Source organism: Phaseolus vulgaris, chromosome 2 (genome assembly GCF_051622355.1).
Source record: "Phaseolus vulgaris cultivar YP4 chromosome 2, ASM5162235v1, whole genome shotgun sequence".
Lineage (NCBI taxonomy): Eukaryota > Viridiplantae > Streptophyta > Magnoliopsida > Fabales > Fabaceae > Phaseolus > Phaseolus vulgaris.
The window spans coordinates 4,378,819-4,401,177 of NC_143499.1; the positions used below are offsets into that span (position 1 = coordinate 4,378,819).

The 22,359-nt window shown below is 33.3% G+C and overlaps 5 protein-coding genes across 10 annotated transcripts; 3 read left to right on the forward strand and 2 right to left on the reverse strand.

Moving 5' to 3' along the window:
• The first annotated feature begins 593 nt into the window (after positions 1–593).
• Positions 594–1,319, forward strand: LOC150028947 (uncharacterized). Its single transcript, XM_090298136.1, has one exon. The coding sequence runs from the start codon at positions 737–739 to the stop codon at positions 1,094–1,096; it is 360 nt and encodes a 119-aa protein (XP_090154262.1). The 5' UTR covers positions 594–736; the 3' UTR covers positions 1,097–1,319.
• A 2,249-nt stretch (positions 1,320–3,568) lies between these two features.
• Positions 3,569–5,940, reverse strand: LOC137810367 (Pentatricopeptide repeat (PPR) superfamily protein). The gene has a single exon (XM_068611594.2). It carries the CDS (start codon positions 5,879–5,881, stop codon positions 3,689–3,691), a length of 2,193 nt encoding a protein of 730 aa, XP_068467695.1. The 5' UTR covers positions 5,882–5,940; the 3' UTR covers positions 3,569–3,688.
• A 2,714-nt stretch (positions 5,941–8,654) lies between these two features.
• LOC137810376 (uncharacterized) lies at positions 8,655–13,989 on the forward strand. 6 transcript variants are annotated; one of them, XR_016518380.1, is made up of 7 exons: positions 8,673–8,794; positions 9,214–9,310; positions 9,684–9,728; positions 9,824–9,932; positions 10,027–10,131; positions 11,427–11,709; positions 13,639–13,989. XR_016518380.1 is itself a non-coding variant. In XM_068611605.2 (6 exons), the coding sequence occupies exons 1-6, from the start codon at positions 8,741–8,743 to the stop codon at positions 13,831–13,833; spliced, it is 783 nt and encodes a 260-aa protein (XP_068467706.1). In that variant the 5' UTR covers positions 8,655–8,740; the 3' UTR covers positions 13,834–13,989. The 6 variants fall into 6 exon arrangements, 3 of the variants coding, with proteins under 3 accessions (XP_068467706.1, XP_090154264.1, XP_090154263.1); XR_016518381.1 differs by having other exon boundaries at positions 10,030–10,131; XM_068611605.2 differs by lacking the exon at positions 10,027–10,131 and having other exon boundaries at positions 8,655–8,794.
• Positions 13,990–16,763: 2,774 nt separating this feature from the next.
• LOC137809872 (uncharacterized) lies at positions 16,764–17,447 on the forward strand. Its single transcript, XM_068610934.2, has one exon. The coding sequence runs from the start codon at positions 16,826–16,828 to the stop codon at positions 17,285–17,287; it is 462 nt and encodes a 153-aa protein (XP_068467035.1). The 5' UTR covers positions 16,764–16,825; the 3' UTR covers positions 17,288–17,447.
• Positions 17,448–18,142: 695 nt separating this feature from the next.
• On the reverse strand, positions 18,143–21,036 carry LOC137810377 (uncharacterized). Its single transcript, XM_068611606.2, has 4 exons — positions 20,580–21,036; positions 19,195–19,751; positions 19,061–19,103; positions 18,143–18,655 (listed from the first exon to the last, which is right to left on the reverse strand). The coding sequence occupies exons 1-4, from the start codon at positions 20,956–20,958 to the stop codon at positions 18,261–18,263; spliced, it is 1,374 nt and encodes a 457-aa protein (XP_068467707.1). The 5' UTR covers positions 20,959–21,036; the 3' UTR covers positions 18,143–18,260.
• Between the last annotated feature and the right edge of the window lie 1,323 nt (positions 21,037–22,359).

Consider the following 22,359-nt stretch of genomic DNA (forward strand, 5'->3'; position numbering starts at 1 on the left):
GGACCATTTGGAAGGTGTCTGAATGTGAGTTCAATAAAGTAGAGTTGTGAACAGTAAAAAAAAATCCCTCAAACTGATAATCATAAAGTTGTGAGAATGAAATTCACGTAACATCAGTAGAACTACTGGACAAACTACCAAAAGCAACGACAAAACAACATAAATAAACATGCTATAAAAGAATCCATGTACACATTGCCCCACCTTCATGTAATTTTGACCCTTGCTTAGCTCAATTTATGAGATGGATTAGTAACAAGGAATAAGACAGATATCAGATAGTTGTTGCATTTAGTTAAGTTAATTCATGTGTTTGATTTGATTAGATGATGATGTGTGACATTATTAACTGTGTATTAAATGCAAAGTAGGGTCCTAGCTAAGGCCCCTCCGACCCCTCCCTTTTTATTTTCCACATCCGCCATGTCCCTTAGAACATGGAGGACATTATGGCAGTTTCCCATTCTCTCTTTCATCTCAAACACCATAAAAGCTCTAGTTGAACAACAGGCACTTACTAGTTCTTGAAGCAACAACACCATCAACCCCAACTGAGAAAGTGCACAACATGCCAACATAAAGTAAATAGCCAAGACTGCATCTTTCATCATTGCGCTCGAATCCAACCAAAAGAAGAAAAAAAAACCACTCGTGGCTGCCATTATCCAAAGATTCTCATTCTCCTCCTTATAAGGGTAGATAAGAGTTAAGAGAAAACTTGTCTACACAGCTAGATATGGAAGTAGAATCTGTCAAGTGTGAGTGCTGTGGCCTCAAAGAGGATTGCACCCAAGAATATATCCTTGATGTGAAGGCCAAGTTTGATGGAAAATGGTTATGTGGGTTGTGCTCAGAGGCAGTGAGATACGAGGTTAACAGAGGGAAAAGGCCTTTTGCCATGGATGAAGCTGTGAAAGCTCACATGTCATTCTGTGGGAAGATCAAATCGAACCCTGCAGTTAGAGTGGCTGAAGGGATGAGGCAGATGCTGAGGAGAAGGTCCAGTGACTTGACTTCATCGTCTAACAAGTACAGTAGTAGCAGGTCAAACACCACTTCTCAAGTCACTGATTCCTCCACTTTCACATTGCACTGATGAAAACAGAGGACCCTGCAAGTTGGGAACATATAACTCCCTTTGGTTTCGTTCAAATAAAGTTTATACTTAGCTTTTTGTGGCTAAGCTTCTCATTTTGTCTTGTACAGAGAGTGCTTTTTCACTTCATCCGTCTTTTTCTTCTCTGTTTTCCTTTCTTGGCAGCAGACATCTAATTTCCAAGATAAACTATTTAATCCAACTTTATTCTACACGTGACAGATCGGCAGAGAAACCATTCTCTTCCAAAAGTTCCTCTGGATCATACTGTACAAACGTTTTCTGCTTAAGATGGAAACAAAAATATGTGCCTATTTTAACGCTTCTGATTAAATGATTAATCCCTCTGTTAATTAAAAACGTTGTGGGTTTTCTTCAACTTCCTTCTGCAAGAGTAACATGGTAAACAAAATTTGACATCCATGTTTCTTCGCTAAAGATGTCAAAGAGACTAACGTACTTTGCAAGTCAAGTGACATTTGATGTTGTTAGTCTGTTTTTGAGCACTCTTTTTCATCTCAGTTTTATTAAATAATATGGATTCTTGGGGTTGGAACCAAAATAACGATTATCTTCCTCCTTAGTCCATCTACCTTTCCTCTCTTATGCTCAAACGACCTCTTCTACTCCTCTAATCTCTCTGCTTCTCGGATGGTACCTACAAAAACACTGTTGCAGTGTTTGACACTTGGTGCTCTTAATACCGAATGATGACATACCTAATTCTTGGAATCAGTATTTATTTATAATGATTACCATAGTTTCAGTCTTTTGTTATTGGGTTGGATTAAGGATATAAATCGTAATTAAGAATATATTATTTAACGTTTGATGATCAATTAATCTTGTTAATCCTCTTTGAATATGATGGTGTTGGTCGATCTTGACCGGTTATTGGATTTTCATCCGGTGGTACGGATCCAACCGGTACCATATGGACCAATCTTTTAAATTTCTCCCAATAATATTCAATTGAAAAACAAAATTGTTCAGAACTTTGAAGTTATCATATGTTGTCCATAAACGTATCTGGGACTTTGATCGATCTATTATTAAAGAAGCTCCTATGGTCAACTTCTCACTCAGCAACCCTCTACTCTCAAACAAAGAAAAATGTGATTATTTTCACTGCCCTGTGTCTATAATGTAAAATGTCATCATCAACTTGTCTTATGTAATGATAGTTTAAAATTTTCTTTTTTATCTCACTACGTTATGTTATGTGGGTGACGATAGTTTTCTTGAGGTTGAGGCATAGAATCTCTCCATAAAGGTCCACTAAAGCAAGACAAATGAAATGGCGAAGGACTAATTCCATTTGTTGCAGCCAAAGATGGTTTATGAAATGTGATAATTAAGGTACTTAATTAGCATTAACATTTGTGTGAATTATAACATCATGATTAGCCTACTGTGCCATTTTGGAGTTGGTGGTGTCATGCTTAATCGTAGCCGCCACTAGGCAACCACGCATGGATTCCAATTCTTCAAGTGCAATGATTTTCCGTAACCAATAAGTCATAAACCACTGAGGCATGACCTTCAAAGCATTTGTTTATGTTTTTATGATAAATTAATGCAACCATACTTACACTTTTTCTTAAATAAAATGTCCGGCACATATATTGCACACCAATACACCAATACTTGTAAGATATTCGTAGGATATGCTAGCACAACTTTAACAAAGAAGAAAAAAATCTTGTACTATATTCGTAGGATATGCTAGCACAACTTTAACAAAGAAGAAAAAAATCGTGTCTCTGTATCTTACACTTTAGAGATTATAAGTATTTTTTATCAGTGTCTATGTGAGGATCTGAAACTACTTTTACATGCACATCTCCTCTCTATTTGAAAACTTCTCCTGTTCTTTAGGGTCACAATTGATTTTTTTTAAACATTTTTCTTTTAAGAGAAAAAAAATCATAAATAATAGAAAAAATTTAATCAGAAAGTCATAATACGAACTCGATTTGTATTGACGTTGTTTGAGCAATTGTTTGGTTAAGAATATTGCCAGAGAAACATACCTCTGTTAAAATTTAACATGAAAGGTAAACTGAACTCATGCAGTGAAATGAAAATTTTACCGCAGAGGATATCATTTGCCTCAGATTTCAAAGGCAAATATTCACAGATATCCAACTTAAGAACTTTGCATTGACCTTCAATGGAGCCATGCACAACCCTCGCTTAGATTTTCCTATATGAAGTGGGTTTGGTAAAGGTAATTTTCAAGAACCTTGAGGGAAGAAGATTCTAGCCCCTTATTGAAGGTTTAGAAGCTCCTTTTATCCCATACAATTCCTTACTGCGTATTTTGTAAGTAAACTTGTTATGCATGGGCCCACTTGGATCGAGTTTGATGACAGTAACGTTACTATAGGCATGCAAAATTTTCAATTGTTTACTGCCAAATGAATGATATTCAACCAAAAGAAAATGAATTTATGGTAATTTTCAACAAAATTAGAAATGATGATAAACTTTATAGCAGTGAACCCTAACTGAAGTACATGCCCTGCCATATATAGGGCAGGCCCAAAATGAGGATATGCCAGTTTAATTCAATTTACAAATTGGAATAATTCACCAATAGTCTCTACAAGAACAAATTCCACCTTTAAAATGGTGAAACCTAGTCCTATCTCTCATAACAATCTCTATTTGGTACACTGTTGAGACCAGTTTCATAAAGGAATGACAATCCTCACAAATTCTAAGATTTTTAACTATACGAATGCATGATGATTCTTTTCTCTCACTAATTAGCCCGTAGCACAGTGCTAATTTTTCGCTGTGCCAGAGAACTATTTCCTTTTTTTCTTCCTCTTCCAAATCAACCAGAATCCCTGAAGTACTGGGTGTGTAACCAACTAGCTTCAGTTGACTGACTATCGCATCTAACTTTTTATATATTTCATCTGATTGCTCATGATATCTATCTGCCATCATAAACACATGCACCTCTTTATTTACTTCAATCCTACTACATGCCTTCTCCTTTGAGACACCTTTTTGTCTCATTAATTTCCTGACCAGTCCAACATCATCCCACCTTTTTTCTTTGGCATAAATGTTTGACAAAACTACGAGGGCCCCATCATGATCAGGCTCTAACTCAAGAAGTCGTTTGGCAGCAAATTCCCCTAACTCAACCTCACCGTGATTTTGACAAGCTGACATCAGGGATCCCCAAATGATAACATTTGGCGGAAAAGGCATAGTCTCAATAAGCTCCAATGCTTTTCTCAAGAGTTTGGCTCTGCAATACAGGTCCACCATGCAACCATAGTGTTCACGTTGGGGAGAAATGTCGTGCTCATTGATCATGGAGGAAAAGAATTTCTGGCCCTCATCAACCAAGCCTGCATGACTGCAAGCATAAAGTAAACCTATAAACGTAACCCCATTGGGCTCAATATTTTGTACTTTCATCCTATGGAAAAGAGCTATGGCACTATCAGCATCCCCATGAATGGCAAAAGCATTGATCATACTGGACCAAGATATCACATTTTTTCTTGGCATATTCTCAAATACCTCTCTTGCTCTGGCCAAGTTCCCACATTTAGCATACATATCAATCAGGGCATTGTTTATAGGAAGAGCCCTTCCAAAACCATTTTTATCTGCATATGAATGAATCCATCTCGCTTTAACAAGTGCACCAACATGAGCACAAGCAGAAATGACACTCAGCATCGTGATCTGGTCAGGCACAATTCTCTGTCGTTGCATCTCATTAAACAACCGCAGAGCCTCCTGAGGCTGATCACTTTCAGCATAACCAGATATCATAGCACTCCAACACACCAAGTCTTTGTCAACTATTTGATCAAATATGAAGCGCGCATCTTCAACCAAACCAATCTTCGCATACCCCGAAAGCATCGCAGTAGAAACAACCAAATGTTTTGAAGGAAGTTTATCATAGACTTCCCTAGCCAGATACATAGCACCACAATTCGCATACATATTAACAAGAGCAGTCTGTAGATGAGAGTCAACGCGAAAACCATTATCCTTAATGAACTCGTGAATTGCTTTGCCATAGCTTAGATTTCCCGCATGACCACAAGCAGAAAGCACAGTACAAAGTATTATAGAATCTGGCTCCATACCAGAACCCTTCATTTCTTCATAGAGCCTTAAAACATGGTCATAATGACCACTCTGGGAGTACCCATCAATCATAATATTCCAGGTAACGACATCCCGGTGAGACATTTTGTCAAACACCAAACGGGCATCCATAATACGTCCACATGCCGCGTACATGGCAATCAGAGCGGTTTCAATAAAAGGGTCGTCATGGAAGCCCAGCTTGGAAGCCAGGCCGTGAACCTCCAAACCCATATTCAAAGCAGAAAGCTTGGAGACGGCCTTCAACAGAGGGGGGAAGCTGAACCTGTCGAGAAGGGTACCGTTTCTCCGGAGGAGGCGATAAAGGCGGAGGGTGCTCTCCGGTGAGGGGCCACGAGAGAAGTGACGGAAGAGTTGGTTGGAGAAACGGGTGTCTGGGTTTGGAATGTGGGTGAAAAGAGAGAGTGCATAGTGAAGGGCTGAAGGGGAAGAAGAAGAAGAAGGAAGGGTGCAACAGCAGAGAATGAGTTTGAGAAGCAGAGAGTTAGATTGTTCCACCTTTGAACGGAGAATCTGAGCGTGCACCTGCTTCACGTGCCTCAGTGTCTTGCATGATTCCAACAATCCCTTCTCACTACCCACCATCTTCCTGCTGCAAATGCACGTGCTCATGCTCACGCTCGTGCTCATCGCCATGCCTCAGATCAAACTTCCTTCACTGTGTATCACAATTTCTACATTCATTCATTATAACTTTATCAAAAATAATAACTTTTATATAATAACATATTTAACACAAACACTACTACTGAAACTTATACCACACATGAAAAATTTCATGTTATAATCTTGAAGGACACGATGACAAGTATTAATATATTATATAATTACGAATAATATAAATTGATAATAAAATTTTATCGTTTTAATTTTTTTTAATAAAAAATAATGTATTTTTTATTTTTAAAAATATTTTATTGATACATAATGTTCGATACATGTCACACATGAACACAAAATTTAAAAAGAAATGTTTAAGTCTCATAGATAATAACTAATATATATAATAATATATAAACATTATACACCTCTATAACTAACCATCTATAAAGAGAATAAATCTCTTAACTTTTGTGTAAGATTTTCTTTATCGATAGTTTCGTGAATAATTAGGAATAAATTGAAATTGATAGATTCCTGTAGGTTCGATCGGTACATAATTCTTAATAAATAAAAAATAATTAAATAATTTATCTTTTTTTTTAAAGTAAAAACTACATGTATATATACTTTATTTTTTAATATATATATAAAAATTAAATATGTTTTTAGTACCTTAATTTTTATTTTAAATATGATTTCATATCTCGCCAAAATTATAGAGTAATGATTTTTTTATATTTCAAAAAGTTATGAAGACATAAACAGACGAGATTAACTAATTTATCACGTGACAAATGGAGTCACACATTAGAGAGTAATTGCATGTATATATAATACATTTAAATAATTTATCTTTTTTAAAAGTAAAAACTACAATTATTCTATATTTTTGGTGAAGAACGAAACTCAATTTCGCAAAATAAAAAATAGAGATTAATTTTATAAATAATTTTTTTTAATGAATAATGACTAATTAGACCGAAAGGTGAATAGAAAAGTAAGGTTATACCGATAACGCCGAAAGGTTAAATAAATAAATAAATTAATTAAATTAAATTAGTTACTTTAACAAAACTTATAAAACATGCATAAATATATAGGTGTGTGTTTAAAAAATATTAGGTGTAAAAAAAATCTAAATAATTTCTAAGTCTAATAAGAGAACATTATAAATATATGTTCCAAGAAGTAAGTAGAGTCAATTTATCTGATAATTATACAAAACTGATTGACAATTTCTTCCTGCACCCCTAAATCCTAAATCCTAAACCCATACAATGTATGCAAAGACCAAAATGTCCCTATTATTTTTTTAAAATCCTAAAATGCACTTGAACTGTATTTATTTTCTTGCATTCTAGATCATGGAATCTGGAAAATTTTCGGATTGGCACTTCCGGTCAAATTTTGGATCACCCAATATGTAAAATTTGTTTTTGGAATACCTTCTCATTTGAAAAAAAAAATGATTCAATTCCAGATTGATGAATCCATAGTACACTCCGAGATCCCGATTTCCAGTAACCATGTTGCCCTTTTTCAAATAAAAGGTAAAGGTCAGTTTCAGAATTTTGGAAAATTGTGGGGGTGCAAGAAGAAGAAGCCAAATTGATTTTGACTTTGGCATCAGAGTGCCTTGTAGGTACACACATCGACCCGTGAGAGAAAACCGAGAGACCGAGTTGATTCAGTCCACTAAAGTGAGATTACCGATCATCTAAGCTCAATCCCAAATCAAATGAAGAGTATATCAAAAGTCCAACCTAAGACTAAAGACCAAGAGGATCAGACAGACCAAGAAGTCAACATATTTTAAAGAAATGAGTTTTGTTTCTAGACTCTTGGAAGAACAACTAAATATTAATATAATAATTTATTTTTTATAATACCTGAAAACTTTTTATTTATTTGTGTAAATGTCTAAATCAGCACAATTTATTACATAATTATATATTTTAAATTCTTCAATAGATTTTATTGACTTAATAATATGTATTTACTTAAACGTCTACATAAATAAATAAATGAAAAGTGTTCAAGTATTTTTTTTATAAATAAAAAAACTAGACAAAATAATAATAATTACACATCATACTTATTATTTAATAAAACTTAACTTTTAAATTTGATAAAAAAAATAATATTTCAAAAGATAAGTAATATATATAATATATCCCTACTTTCAAATTATTTTACTTTTTAAAATTTGAATATATTTTTTTTATCATCAAAGAATAGAATTAAATTAAAAGGAATATTTGAATATAATAATAATATATTTTAATTCATTGTTTTCCTGATAAAAGAGAGTTCAATATCAAATCATAATCATTATACTCAATAATTTTGACCAAAACAATACATTTAGATTTATAAGATTATTATTATTTATTTAATTTTCATTATAAAATATATATTATTAACATGTCATAGCCACATCAAATTAGTTGTTTTTATGTAGCCTGTTAAAACTCAACAATGACTTGCTTTAAAGAAAATTAAATTATATTTTTGTGTAGATAATAAAAATACGAATTTACTCTTTCTTTGTTATAGTTTAATAAATAAATTTATTATAAAAAATTAACTAAATTCAACACACATTTTTAATAATATTTTTTATTTGATTTGGCACTTAAAGAATAATTTTTTATTAAAAAAATATAAGACTGTAAATTTGTGTTTTTTGAAATATGTGTATAAAAATATATAATAATATTTATAAATTTAATAAAATAATAATTATAAAATAATAATATTATATTATATTATATTAAAGGTATTTAAAAAAGATAATTTATGCTATTTTTTCAACACTTTATATTTCTTTTTCTTCCCTCTCTATCTTCATAGAAAGGGAAACTGAGAGGAAGAAGAAGAGAAGGGAGCGTAATGGCTATGGGTGGAGCATTGTCCGATCTTGAACAAGTTCTCATTTCCAAGAAGGTTCTTCCCTTCATTTTCAGCTAGGGTTTTTAATTTCTTTCCATATTTTATACCAATGTCAAATTCCTTTCTCCTTCAATTCATTTTTAACAAATCAGTGTCAATGCTTATTCCGATCATGCTAATTCCGAGTTTTTACACTCTACTTTTTACTGCCATTTTTTGATTCTGACGTGTCTGAGAGCAATTATTCAGTGTTTTCTACACTTAATTTTAACTGGGGTTTGCAATTTGGGCTTCCAGATAAATGCTTTTACATTTGGAATAAATTTAGTTGAAATTAGCTTCTTTTAATTGGCGATCATCGTGGAAGGACATGATTCTGTGCCTTCAAATATCTTTGAAAAGGTTTTTGTGCTCACATTGTGAAAGTTAGTTGATCGGCTTCATCACCAAATATCTGTCTTTTTCTTTTGTAGGAAACTCAGGAATCAAATATTATTCTCTCGTGCAAAGCTAAACTTGTGAGGGACTTCACGGCAGGTGCACTTTCTGGGGGTACAGCGGCATGGGCAGGTTTGTGATTTCAGCATCCTTAATTATTATGGTGCTAACTTATAATGATTCAGTGAATATTGTTTTAATGTATGAAATATTTGGCTTTGGAACATTGTATGTTTAATGTGTTAAAGTAATATGACTGGTGAGTAATCCAAGCACTGGTGGTGACTGTAAGGTTAACTAAGCTAAGAAACAAAAATAAAAACGCTTTGCTCTTTCTCTTATAGCTATTGCCTTAACCTCCTGATGGAGGGATAGGGGGTCATTGACTTCTTATTCTAGAGCAGAATAACCAGGAAGATTCATATATATTGTCATTATTCTACCGTAGACACAACAGATTCTCATTGGGGTTAGTATGACCATAAGCATCATACCTTTATTGCAGCATCTTGGAATCTCAGTAAAGCATTTCGAATCCAGCTTGCAGTCGGTAAGAGAAACCACTTCTTGTATCTTTATTTCTACAGTTTTACTAAGGCCTTCCTACGTTAGTCTTGTTTATTGTTTTATTTTATCCTTTTGCAGGAGCTGGTGCTATCTGTGGACAGTGGATTTGTAATAGAACCTCGTATTATTGTGCAGATCAGATTCTTACAATGGATGGTAGCATATTGCAGAAGGAGTTAGCCAATATGTAGGTTTTTCCCTCTCAGTTGCTCAGACTTGGTAAACATTTTTTATTTGTGCAATAAGTTCCAATTACTATCTCATTCTTTCTTGTTCTTTAGTAGGCTATAAAATAAATGCTGTCATAAGCAGAGGAAGTCAGCTTAGCTTCTGTCCACCATGCTGTGCTGTGTACAATAGGTGTCTGAAGGATTAAAACTACAAAGGTTTTTTGTGTAACAAGATCAATGTCAAGTGTCAGGTTTTCTTTCTGACTAGAAGTAGAAAGTAGCTTATTAAATGGTGGTATATAGAATAAGATCAAAGACAGTTTAGGATGCATCTGCTTTGATAGTAATGATGGTGAAGAGTTATAAGAAGCAAGGAAAGGTTATTATTACTTAGTATGGGAGTATTTAGGTTAAGCTGAAAATAAGGTTACCATTATAGAGTGTTTTTGGGTTACATTTCAAATGAACGTAACCCATGCTTTTTCTTTCAATCCAGCAGTGTTATAACTTCTCCATTTTGTACATTGGAAAGTGCAAATGAATGTTTGGTACCCCTGATACGGTAATCCAAACACACGTTTCCATTTTAACTGCAAAATCCCCCATTCCCCAGTTGACTTATTGGTTGAAGATGGGACTATTATTAGTCCAAACAAAATTGCTATGGGATTTAACTGATACCTTGCAGTGTTCTAGTTGTCAATTTTCTATATGTAAGAATTTGATGACAGTTGACGTTTTTCCAAATAAAGTACAGAGACTTTTTCACATTTAAGTTTTTTATTTCTCTTTTGCTTTCTAGTTATCTTATTGAAGTGCTTTGCCACTCATTTTCTTCTATTTTTGAAGTGCTTTCTAGCATTGACAAACATAGCTTTGGTATCACTTGATCAAAGAATTATTTTTTTCCCATTTCAATGTAAATAAACACGTAATGTCATTGTAGCTGTTACCTCATTGACACAGCCTCTTAGGCAGATACAATTTGATATTTTAAGTCTATTTTTGTTTCCAGTTTGCTGTCATCATATTTAAAATAAGATGTAGCTATAAAGGCAAAACTTACTATAAAAGGGCAGTACAAAATCTGAATTGTATTAATTAAACCTATACAAAGAGTAGGAGCAAGAGTGGCTACAAATCCAAACACCAGGACCCACAGTTGCACTTTTTGATTGATAAATACATAAATAAAAAATCCTAATCGTTATCAGTTAATTATAAAATATGCGAGTCAAGAATTGAAACCTGTTTTATTTGTTGTAACCAGTTAAAGTTTTATGCCTACTACCAAGTGGTTACTTTGCTTGAAATATGATTAGCATCTCTGCAGTTGGAATTGTCCATGTCCCCCTTGAAATTATGTATCTCTCCGGATTGCTTTTTCACTAAAGGGGGGTGACACGGAAAGAGAATAGCTTCGATCTCCAGTGGGCTCCCCTATTTTTTCGTTATTTTGATTCAACTGATTTTCATTTCATTTACATTTTTTAATTGTTGTTAAATGGCAGAATGGTGACAAAATACCAGAATGATCCTTCAGTAATGAAGCTTATGTCTAAGCATTTCTATTTGGAGAAGATTTTTGATGATTCGAGTAATAATCCTAAACTAAGATGGAGACACCGGAATTTGTTTAATGATAAGGAAGTCCATCTTCATAGGATACATGATCATGACTCTTACGATAAATCCCAAGACCAATCTCGTACTGATTCTAATGATACATCCCAAGGCAGGTCTGACAATGTCACCAACAGCAAAAAAACAAATATTGAGACGAAGCATACTTTTGTAAGTATTCTTGGACTTCCCTTTTCTTGTTCTTTAGTTAATGAAATAGGAGCTTTTAGTGTAATTAAATATGCTAATTTCTAACTAATTTAAGGATAGAAGGATATGGACTGTGTTGGGGGACACCAGGGGGGTATTTTTTGCTTTGGCCTTCTCAAATGTCTTGGGGAGGGGGAAGGAACTGTTAAACTTCATTTGTGCATACTGAGAAAGTTACTTACATGCCTTCCATGAGTCCTGTGTGTTTTCAAGGAAAAATAAACTTTATTTAACCTCAATTGTATTATGTCAATGGGTTGCAAAATGTCTATGCATGTTTTGTTATTTGTTTTCTTTAAAGAAAAAAAAAATTAGTAGCTTCACTGGTGGCTGCAACCATTGCAAAAGTTTTAGGGGGAAAGAGTAAAATGGTACTGTAGCCTCACTAGTTGTCTAACTCACAATCAATGGTGATTACTTAACACGAGTTGCATATTGATCAACCTGGTAAAAAAAATCGGAAAATCTTATTTCTGGATTCAGTTCAAGTTGATGCTAGGCAATGTTTGGGTAGAAATCAAATATAAAGTATAAATTGAGAAACTGATTTTTTTAACGAAAATTAAGGTAAAAATTACTGATTTGTTATATGAGTGCAGTAACATTAAAGGACTTCAGAAAATATGGTCAGTTTTAATTTCTATTTAAAAATATTTTTTAGTTTTATAGAATTAAAATTTTAGAAAACGTGTTTGTTTGTAGCCTAGGGAAACTCTTCTCCGAGTTGTTCTTTCTAAATTGAAATTAGAAGAGTGGTTCACTTTCATGCTTTTTTTTAGACGAGCATGCAGAAACATGATTTGGTTGTTTATTTTTGGGATTTTTAACTGCTGATTTCTAACCATTCGGCAACATCAGATGCAGATATACGTTACTAACAATTTGTCAAGGTCTCTGTGTATAGAGTCGTGAACTGCTGATTGCTAACCCTCCGAAAGTGCATTGTATATCTTATAAATAATTTTTTATATCTTAATAGATTTTGTATGAGAAATTGATTTATTAAAGAGTCTAGCATTGGTTTAGAAGACAGATTTTAAAATCAAACACTGAAGGGATTCAAAGCACTGTATCCTGTGAAGGATATTCCTTTACTAAAAGAATATTGGGCAAACTGACTCCGTTTTGCAGTAGTAATGTGATGGGTAGACATTTTTGTTGATAAGTTTTTCAATGAGAAGGTGAGACAAGTTGACATGCTCGAGGGTGTGTCTGTTCGATCTGAGAAGGTGAAGGATGAGTTGGTTTTGAATGGAAACGATATTGAGCTTGTTTCCAGGTCTTGTGCTCTGATTAACCAGAAATGCCATGTTAAGAACAAGGATATTCGGAAGTTCCTTGATGGTATCTACGTAAGCGAGGAGGGAACCATAGTAGAAGAGTAGACCATGCTGCTATTTAGTTTGGATTTTACAATTGTGTTGTCAGACTTGTCTTTACGGAAATAACTTATTAGAAATTTACGCCATGGAATATTTGCCCCAATTTACTTCTCAGTCCATAGATATTTTGCTTTTGTTAACGTTTATTGTGATGAATGCTTATTTAAGCTGGTGATTGACTGAATTCACAACTCTGCAATTCAATGTGGCAATGTGCAATCACAATTAAATATTCAAGTATTCTGTAGTTCAACCTTGATATGATAAACTCAATCTTTCATTGTCCTTTATTCCTTCGGTAGATGATTTGAACATAATCAAGTAGTACTCATCTGATGTTTATTTCTCTATATTCACAATAGTCAACCTGAGTTTTGAGGATTCTTTAACAAATTATTGTGCCTAATATAAAAGATGCTGTATCCACTGGAAAATGAAACTTAAAATGATCGATCACGATGAGATTTTGTTTTACATATAACTTTCTTGGTGTACATTTTGATTGCAGATAAAGGGGGGTCCTGATATGGCGTTTGAGGCAGACCCTCTTGATTGTGTTTTTGGTTATGCTCCTCCTGTGGAAGACACTGTTCATTCTAGTTCCCCCAATAAGCCATCAGGAACACAAAATCGGGCTCATAGAAGATCTCGCCATAGGCGTCGGATGCGAAATCATGAAGACCTTTCCAACTTGGATGCTTAACATTGGCACAAGTTTATGTTAGGATTTGCAAATTCTGTGCTTCTGTATTTTCTGATAACGTTTAGATCAATTTCCCTTCAAACAATATTGCCCAAAGGGAAGAAGAGTATTGTTATCATTTACTATCTCACAGGAATAGTTTGCTTTTCTTACTTCCTTCCATCATTTACTATTTCACAGGAATAGTCTGCTGACAAAATTATCTTGTATGTTCTTGGAGTTTATAAGTTCCAACCTGAAAGTGTTAGCTACTTTAGTATGAACATGGAATAAAAATGAAGATGTGCTAGAATTATTAGTTAACTAGTTATATTTATTTCCAATCAATTTAATTTGGTCTAACAGGGTTATTAATAAAATAAATTAGAGGTTAAATTATTTTACAGCCACACACATTTTTTACTTTTCATGGAGGCTGTTGCAAGAGCTAAGAATCACTGAATGGTGTAAACAATATAGGTTTTAACATGGTTTATTATGAATTGACTTTTCTGGAATACAATATACTACTTTATTTAACTGTATATTATTGTGAAAAAATCACAATAGTCAATTAAATGCAATTTTTCTTCTATTAAATTTTTTATAATTATCAATCCTTTTAATGTCAAATTTTAATTATTGGACAGAAAATATTAAAATATGGTTGGCAACCGTTCATGACGAAAGAAAGCAATAGCTAAAAAGAGTTCATTAAGTAAAACAAATTGAATACTGATAGAAAATATTAATCAAATAGAACTAAAACTCTTTTTTTTTATAGATATCTCTTCATATATAGGTCGTCGAAAGGCTATCAAAAACACATCAGCACAAAAATTAGAATTTTTCAAGAAATAGATTCATATTCAATTAGAAATTTTTAAGAAATAGATTCATATTCTAAAGGTGCATGATAAACTCACATTAACTTATCAATTTGAAATTCAATTCGGTTTCAAGTATCGGTTTGGAATTCAATTCGGTTTCAAAGTATCGGGAAGAAATTTGATTATAACTATATCGGGAAGAAATTTGATTATAACCATATCTATTCATCCAAATATAAAAGAAAGAATTCTCTATTAATTATCTATTAATTCAAACGCTCTATTTACGAAATATGGATATAGAAAAAGGAAAAAAACTGAGGATTTTATATAATACTTTTGATAGAAAATTCAATCTCATTTTTTCCATACTTTTTCTCAATAATAAAATGAGTCAGATTCTATCGAAAGCTTGTGAGAATTAAGAAATGGTGAAAGAAAAGAAAAGAAAATAATACAGTAGTCCTGATTCTGAACCAAAAAAATTCAAACTTCATTGAAAATGATTTTTTATTATTGAAGAATGGGGCAAAAAGATTGATCGCCTGTTCTAAAAATCTCATTTAACATCATCAAAACTATACAAAAAAATTCTATATAATTGTTCCGAGATATTATAAATATTTTAATATAAATATATCATTTTAATTTTAATTTCAATAACATTGTAAATTGACGTGACAGTTTCGATAACATCATCATTATTAGTCGTGAATTTTATAATTATTTACGAGAAAAATAATAGTATTATTATGATGACATATTCTTGTTTGATTATATCTGGTATTGTTTGTGATTTGTTTTCAGTGTAGAGAACCATTTTATTACGTTGTACTTTCCAGGGAAGGATCAGAGCACCTTCCTCCTTTGTCTTTACTTCTCAACTTTATATGTTCATGTTTTTCAATTTTTCTGGAAAAGTAATAAATAAAAACTTACAAGTTTTATTTTCAAGTGTTTTTTAAATATAAATTACGTTTAATGATTTTATTTTAATTATTACCTGGGAAATCAATATTTTTTCCCATGACTATGTTTTCCAAAAAATTAACAAAAGTCATTATATTAGATACAATATTGTGGATCAATTAAAAGAACAAAAATGTTTATAAATTTAAAAATTATACTAAATTTTTAAAAAAAATTATATTATAGAAAAAACACCATAATCATAATAAAAAAAAGTTAAAAGGAGGCAAAGTTATAACTTAGGCACTTTCTCTTCCCTTGTCTCTTCTGTTTAATGGTAAAGGCTTTTACGAAGACGCGTCATCCACAGAAACTAGTTAAAGAATCTCTATAATATTTTTGTTTATTATTATTTTATTATTATTATTATTATGCTTTAATATATATAATACTATAAAAAATAACAACGTATAAGACTTTTCACCTCCAGTGGTTTTCTATAACAGCATATATTAAGATTTTTTTTTTAATTGTGTTGATACTGATAAAATTAAAATCACTTTTAAAAGTAAAATAACGTAATTTCTAAATAAGCGATTTGTATAAACATCTATACAATTTAAAAGTATTTTTTTTATCAATTCATATTAATAAAACATTAATATGTATTTTACTAACGATTAAATAAAAATATTTAAAGATAATTTTTTAAACGAGAACGGTTTTTATTTTATTTCAAATCTGTAGCCTTTAGCTGTTATTATCATATATATATATATATATATATATATATATATATCATTTATATTTGATTTTAATGACCTTTTCACTCATATACTATTTAGTTTTGATTTTAAATTTTTAAATTATTTCAAATTACTCCATCATTATTATCTTTATCATTTTCTTAATTTGTTTCTTTCATTGTATCGTTTCATCTTTATTTTTAAATTAAATTTCAACAACTTTTAAGGAAATTATTTAATGCATGATTTTAGAAAAAAGTGATTCTCCTTTAATAATTGAGAGGGGCAACATTGTAATTTGGAAAAGGCAGAAGATTCGTATGGAATGGATAATAATACGTTTATAACTTAATTTTTTATACAATTATATTACAATTTTCAATATTATTATATCATTTAACTTTACGTTTATCTTTTATTATATATTTATTTATAAATTCATGTTATTCTAAAGTTGTTACGCGTGAAATCGCTTCTTAAAACGTGCACCAAAACCCAAACATTGAAACAAACAAACTCTCTCGGGCAATGGCGAGAAAGCGAAACGTCGCCACCGAAAATCAACTCAACGCTCTCTCCGAGGCGGAGACCGCCGCCGCCAAGAAGCTGCGGAGGCTCCCCCACGTCTTCACCAGAGTCTTGCAACTCCCCATCCCCGCCGATACTGACGTGTCCCTCCACGAAGCCCCTAACTGCTTCCGATTCGTGGCGGAGACACCAGAACTCGCACACGTGGAGGCTCACATCGTCCAGATTCATCCCGGAATGACGAAGGTCGTCGTCAGGGAAACCGTCTCCTTGCGCTTTCCCTTCGAGGATCTCCGCCTCGACGTCTGGAGGATCCGCCTGCCGGACTCCACGCGGCCGGACCTCACCACCGCCGTCGTGGTCGGCGGTACGCTTGTCGTGACGGTGCCGAAGAGCGTCCATGACCGGGATGATGAGCTCAGAGGCGTCGGCGCTGCTTCTACACCTGTGCTTGTACAGTGATTTGTTTGTTCTATTTAACTCGATCGATCCTTTTAGTTTAGTTTGTCACATTTATAATACCTTAATTTTTAATTTTACGGTTGTTCTTGAAGTGGAGATAGTGTAGTGTTTCTGCTGCTGTTTTTCTTCTATCAAATACACATTTTTTTGCATGGTTGTAGAAGGTGATTAACCGTGCTGTGTAGTTTTAATGTTTTCAGTCAACAAGTAAACCAAAAACTGAAACCAGACGAAGAACAATGGCAGTGTTGGATTATTCATAAGGTAATAGATAAATTATTAATTTAACTAATAGTAATATACCGTTACACCTCGAGTTCCGCACCCGGTCAAAATCGACCGAACTACACGTTCAAAATCATTAGGTCTAAAATTAGATAATAATTCTTAATCATTCAAATTTTTAATCCGTCTCAATAATAAATATATATAAGCACATATTCCAATATTCCAATAATCAGATATGTCCTTTTCGTTCACTAATACCATCGAATTTTGAACACCGAAGTTTTATTTGAGTGTTAGAATTTTTTTTTTAATACCATCCGGACTAAGTGAAAGGAGAATATTTGTTCTTTAGATTCAAAACTAGTCAGAGAACAACTAATATTAGTAATATATAAACTTGTATTTTAGGAGTGGCAAGTAAAAACATATTCAATTTTAGAGGTAGTAAATATATGTTCCTTGATAATGTATATATAACTTTGATAGGTTAACAATTTTAAAATATTATAAAAGCAATAATATTATTATAATATTATATTAAATTTGAATACTTAAATTAAACATATCAATTAGTTTTGAAACCATAATCAAAATGTTTCAATTAATAGATGAAGTGAGTGGAAAGACTTAAAAGACAAAACGCGACATGATTTTTATTCAGCAAAACATGAAAGATGACAACAGCAAAGAAACTTCAATGCAACAACAACAACAATGAAAACTTGAGGAAATTGAAACTGTGACTTTAGTTTGGTTTAAAGCCAAAGTGTTTCTTTATGATACTATAGGGCGTCCTGATGAAACCAAAGGCTACCTTCCTCATCGTTTCATACTTATCCATCTCCCGTTTCATTTGTTTCTTTCTCTCCTTCACGGAGAGCTTTGAAGAAGAAGATGACTTTCGACCGTTCAGTATACTTATTTCATATTGCAGTTGCTCATTCAGATTGTTAAGATAGTTTTTTTGTGAAAAAAGTGTTTCTTCAACCATCTTATATTCAAGCTCCTGAGACTTTCTAAAAGTCTTCATAATCTCATACGAATCATCGTCAAGATTTACTGTAAAGGGTATACTCATATAAGGTCCCCACTCCTTCTTAACTTCATTCACTGTGACATCCATCACATCATTGCCATTATCTTGTAAAACAAACACAAAATATTCAATATGTCAAGAAGAATGCACCCAACACCATGATGAACAAGATTTGTCACAACTCAAAGTGAAAGATCATAAATGGTCACTCCATAATGCATGCAATGCAACCAAATGGTAATAGTATAAAAATGGAGAAGATAATTATTTTTCTTCTAAAACACCAGAATTTCACAGGATGAGATCACCGTCCTATGAATACAAACAAGCTTAACTGAAGAATTCTGATGGTATCAGGTGCATTAAAATGAAGAAGATATTTTATTTTTAAAAGAGTTGCAAGACGAGATCTTCCTAATAGGTCACCGTCCTAGTACTACTTTCGTTCAAGCAAGTTCAACTGCGGAGTTTTGTTGGGATCTTTGCATTAAAATGGAAAAGATATTTACCATCCTCCTTCCAGATATCTTCAAGATTGGTTCCAGATTTAGCCTGATGCAAACAAACCCTCAAACTGGTCATGAACCTTCAACACATGCAAGATACTTTTTATTTGTATTAACAAAACATCATGTAAAAATACCTTAGAGATGGTCAATTCAACTCGATCGAGGAGGTCCTTTGCAGCAGGTTTCTCCGAACCACGCAAGAGAGCAGAACCAAGGTTCAGAAGCTTCAGAATCTCGTCATGCGAATCCATGGTTTTGCATGTTTGCATGATTTTACTAACATGAGGAATCATGTCAGTTCTTCCATCACAGCGGCGACAGTGGTACTCTGCATCCAGCATCATAGCTCCTTCAACTTTCCCAGCCATGAAGCACTGGAGAGCACATTCAACATGAGAAACGTGGCCACAGATTCCCGTTCCAGAATTCACTTGGCACTTCACATAGCTGTAGCTGCCATACTCTGTGGAAACAGTTTTGCCACAAAGCATGCAAGAACAAGCACGGCAAAAGTTAGGTTCAGTGCAGCAGATATCACACGGCATGGCGTGTAAACACTCAATTTTCTCCAGAACCACACTAGGGCACCCCTCATTGTTTGCATTGCACTTGAAAACCAACAGACAGTTCGCTTGACGTGCTTCTTCTGATATCTGTCGAATGGGTAGAGCAGCTATGGGAACTGGACTGCCTGTGATGTAGAAAACAACACCACAACTAGTTATATATCAATATTATACCATTTTAATAAGCAAATATATAATAAATAAGAGGTATTTTAAAAATATCTCGACCCTTTACAAAGATTTATCTGAAGATTTTAAAACAAGTGAACCGATTTATCTTAATTGTTTATTATCGATAAGAAAAACCGAAAAATTTACATACCATTTCAATAGGCAAAAGAGGCATAACAGTTTTTTTTTAAAAAAAGAATCAATAAATAAGAGGTGATCCACATATACCTCAACCCTTATATAAAAGATCTGAAACTTTTATCCTTCAACTTTCTTAATAACAACTGAAAAACTTACATGCGGACTCATTTTACTCATGACTCTAGACAGATCGACACACATGCAAAGAGTATAACGATTTTTTATAAAAAAAATAACGAATAAATAAATAAAAGGTATTTTAGGAATAGTTTAACCTTTAAACAAAAAGATCTGAACTCTAACTTCCTTACACCAACCGAAAAACATACATGCAAGACTTTTTTACTCATGAAAAACATCTCCTAGACAAATTGACATGCAAACAGCATAACAGTGCATCACTGATTTCTGAGGATCATCGTTTTTCATATCGGCAAAGAATAAACAAAGGAAAATTAGTCATTTCAAGACTGTTCCCACTCAGATCATCATAAAACATGAAAAAAAAGCAAAAAAAAAGGACATTGACAGAGAAAAAAGACATCCTCGTATGAAATGAAAAAAAAAACAACCAGATATTAAAAAACATTAGATATGGTTTAGAAATAAGTGTTAGAAATAAGTGACAGAAGAAAAGAGACCGAAAGTTGTTAAAGCAGGAATCTTCCATGAGAAAGAATCGAAAAAGACTTTCAGATCTGTGTCAGGATAATGTCTAATGACGTAGCCCTTCACACCCAGCTTGCTCGCAAAGATGTGTTGCTTGCGAGCTCTTGAAGAAGACCCTGAGCCTGAAGCAGGCTCTGGTGTCTCCTTCTCTTCCTTCAGCAGCTGGTACAGCCGTTTTGGCAAGTACAGATACCGATCCTGAAAGTGAGTGCCGTTAGGCACCACTCTCCGGCCGGTTCTCCACCCCCAAACATCACCCTCCTCCGGCCAATTCTCCGGTGCGTACGGTAACCCCTCACCATACACTTCGGCAGCCATTGGGGGCAAATACACCAAACTATCACTCGCCATCTCAACAACTCTCACTAGGTTTTTTACAGTGCTTGCTATAACCCTAGCTGGTTTACAGTGCTTGGTGTATAACCCTAGCTGATAGCACTTGGATTTATAGTGCTTGAAACCTTGGAATTAGTATCACGCGTAGCTAACAGAATAGGTGATATTAAGGTGAATACAGGTAGTAGAAAACATGTGGCAAAAGCACGTAAAAGGCGTCTGAAATGAGAAGATTGAGGATTGGCTGAGTTATTTCGTTGGTGAAGATGCGCGGTGCAGTTGTGTCCGTTTCGCACAGCTCTTTCAAAAATTGATACACTCGAGGTTGCAAGAAATGACCTTGAGCGGCTTATCTTTGTAATTACCATGCTTTAAATTTTTGAAACTTGGACAAAATTACGTATCAGATCATACATGCATAAAGCCTTCCAGCTGAACCAATACCATTGTGCAACCCAACCAAGATTGTACACCCCAAGAACATCTATCTAATCCTAATAAATGTATATAATAAATGTCCCTTCATACCACTCTTCTTTAGTTTTATCAAACAGATTAACATCACTAATCACAGAATATAACCAAACCCTTGTTATAGATCCACCAACTTACATACATAGATCATCACATATATGTGTTGTTTGTGAAGTAAAACATTAATCTAGTTTTCCAAGTTAACATTCCATTTTTCAGTTTAAAAAGTGATATATTCACAACTTGCATTCTTCTATAAACTACATTTTTTCTGCTTAAAACTTGTATCAGTTTATGAAATGACGAGAATAATATCAATTACAGGTTGTATGTTAACGGTTAGTGTATTAGAGCAGGTTTTCAAAGTATATTAATGGGTGTTTAAAGTTTTCTGATGCATGTTAATAAAAGCAGTAAATGTAGTAGTTAACATGCATGTTTAGACAAAAGTTTTTGATAAGTATGGCTGGGGAGAGGGAAAAAAAGAATCACGTGATTCCTTCTTCACAGATGTAGCAGACTGCGTTTTGCAGCTTTAGAGAAGCACAGTGCAGACACATGGTTGGATAGCGTGATTTTGTCTCCTTCTATTAATACAGCTTTATTAGCACACACCGAAGAAGGCAAATCTAGGGCAACCAAGGAAGAAGGGTTTTTCTCTTAGGTCTATTTCATAATGAGAATCTTCAGTCATCAAACAACGGCTTCATTAATTAAACAAATTGTGTTCTGCTGTCATAATTACACTTCATTCATTCTTTACAAACCAAAGATGTCTTTTTAAATTCTCACTTCTGTCTTTTAAATTTCCATATCTGACAATATATACTTCCTATTTATTTATCTTAATTCAATTTCAGAGTAATTAGTCATATTAGGATAAAAAAATTATATTTTGATTAACGCAACATTAAACTCTTAAAGAATGTATTAGTTATTCTT

Excerpts from the sequence above, each read along its gene's own strand:
- LOC150028947 (XM_090298136.1), top strand. The coding sequence starts at position 737 with ATGGAAGTAGAATCTGTCAAGTGTGAGTGCTGTGGCCTCAAAGAGGAT.
- LOC137810367 (XM_068611594.2), bottom strand. The coding sequence starts at position 5,881 with ATGGCGATGAGCACGAGCGTGAGCATGAGCACGTGCATTTGCAGCAGG.
- LOC137809872 (XM_068610934.2), top strand. The coding sequence starts at position 16,826 with ATGGCGAGAAAGCGAAACGTCGCCACCGAAAATCAACTCAACGCTCTC.
- LOC137810377 (XM_068611606.2), bottom strand. The coding sequence starts at position 20,958 with ATGGCGAGTGATAGTTTGGTGTATTTGCCCCCAATGGCTGCCGAAGTG. Across the intron at positions 19,752-20,579 it reads TCCTGCTTTAACAACTTTCG|GCAGTCCAGTTCCCATAGCT; the intron begins GTCTCTTTTCTT and ends TCTACATCACAG. Across the intron at positions 19,104-19,194 it reads TTGAATTGACCATCTCTAAG|GCTAAATCTGGAACCAATCT; the intron begins GTATTTTTACAT and ends TGTTTGCATCAG.
- LOC137810376 (XM_068611605.2), top strand. The coding sequence starts at position 8,741 with ATGGCTATGGGTGGAGCATTGTCCGATCTTGAACAAGTTCTCATTTCC. Across the intron at positions 8,795-9,213 it reads AAGTTCTCATTTCCAAGAAG|GAAACTCAGGAATCAAATAT; the intron begins GTTCTTCCCTTC and ends TTTCTTTTGTAG. Across the intron at positions 9,933-11,426 it reads CAGAAGGAGTTAGCCAATAT|AATGGTGACAAAATACCAGA; the intron begins GTAGGTTTTTCC and ends GTTAAATGGCAG.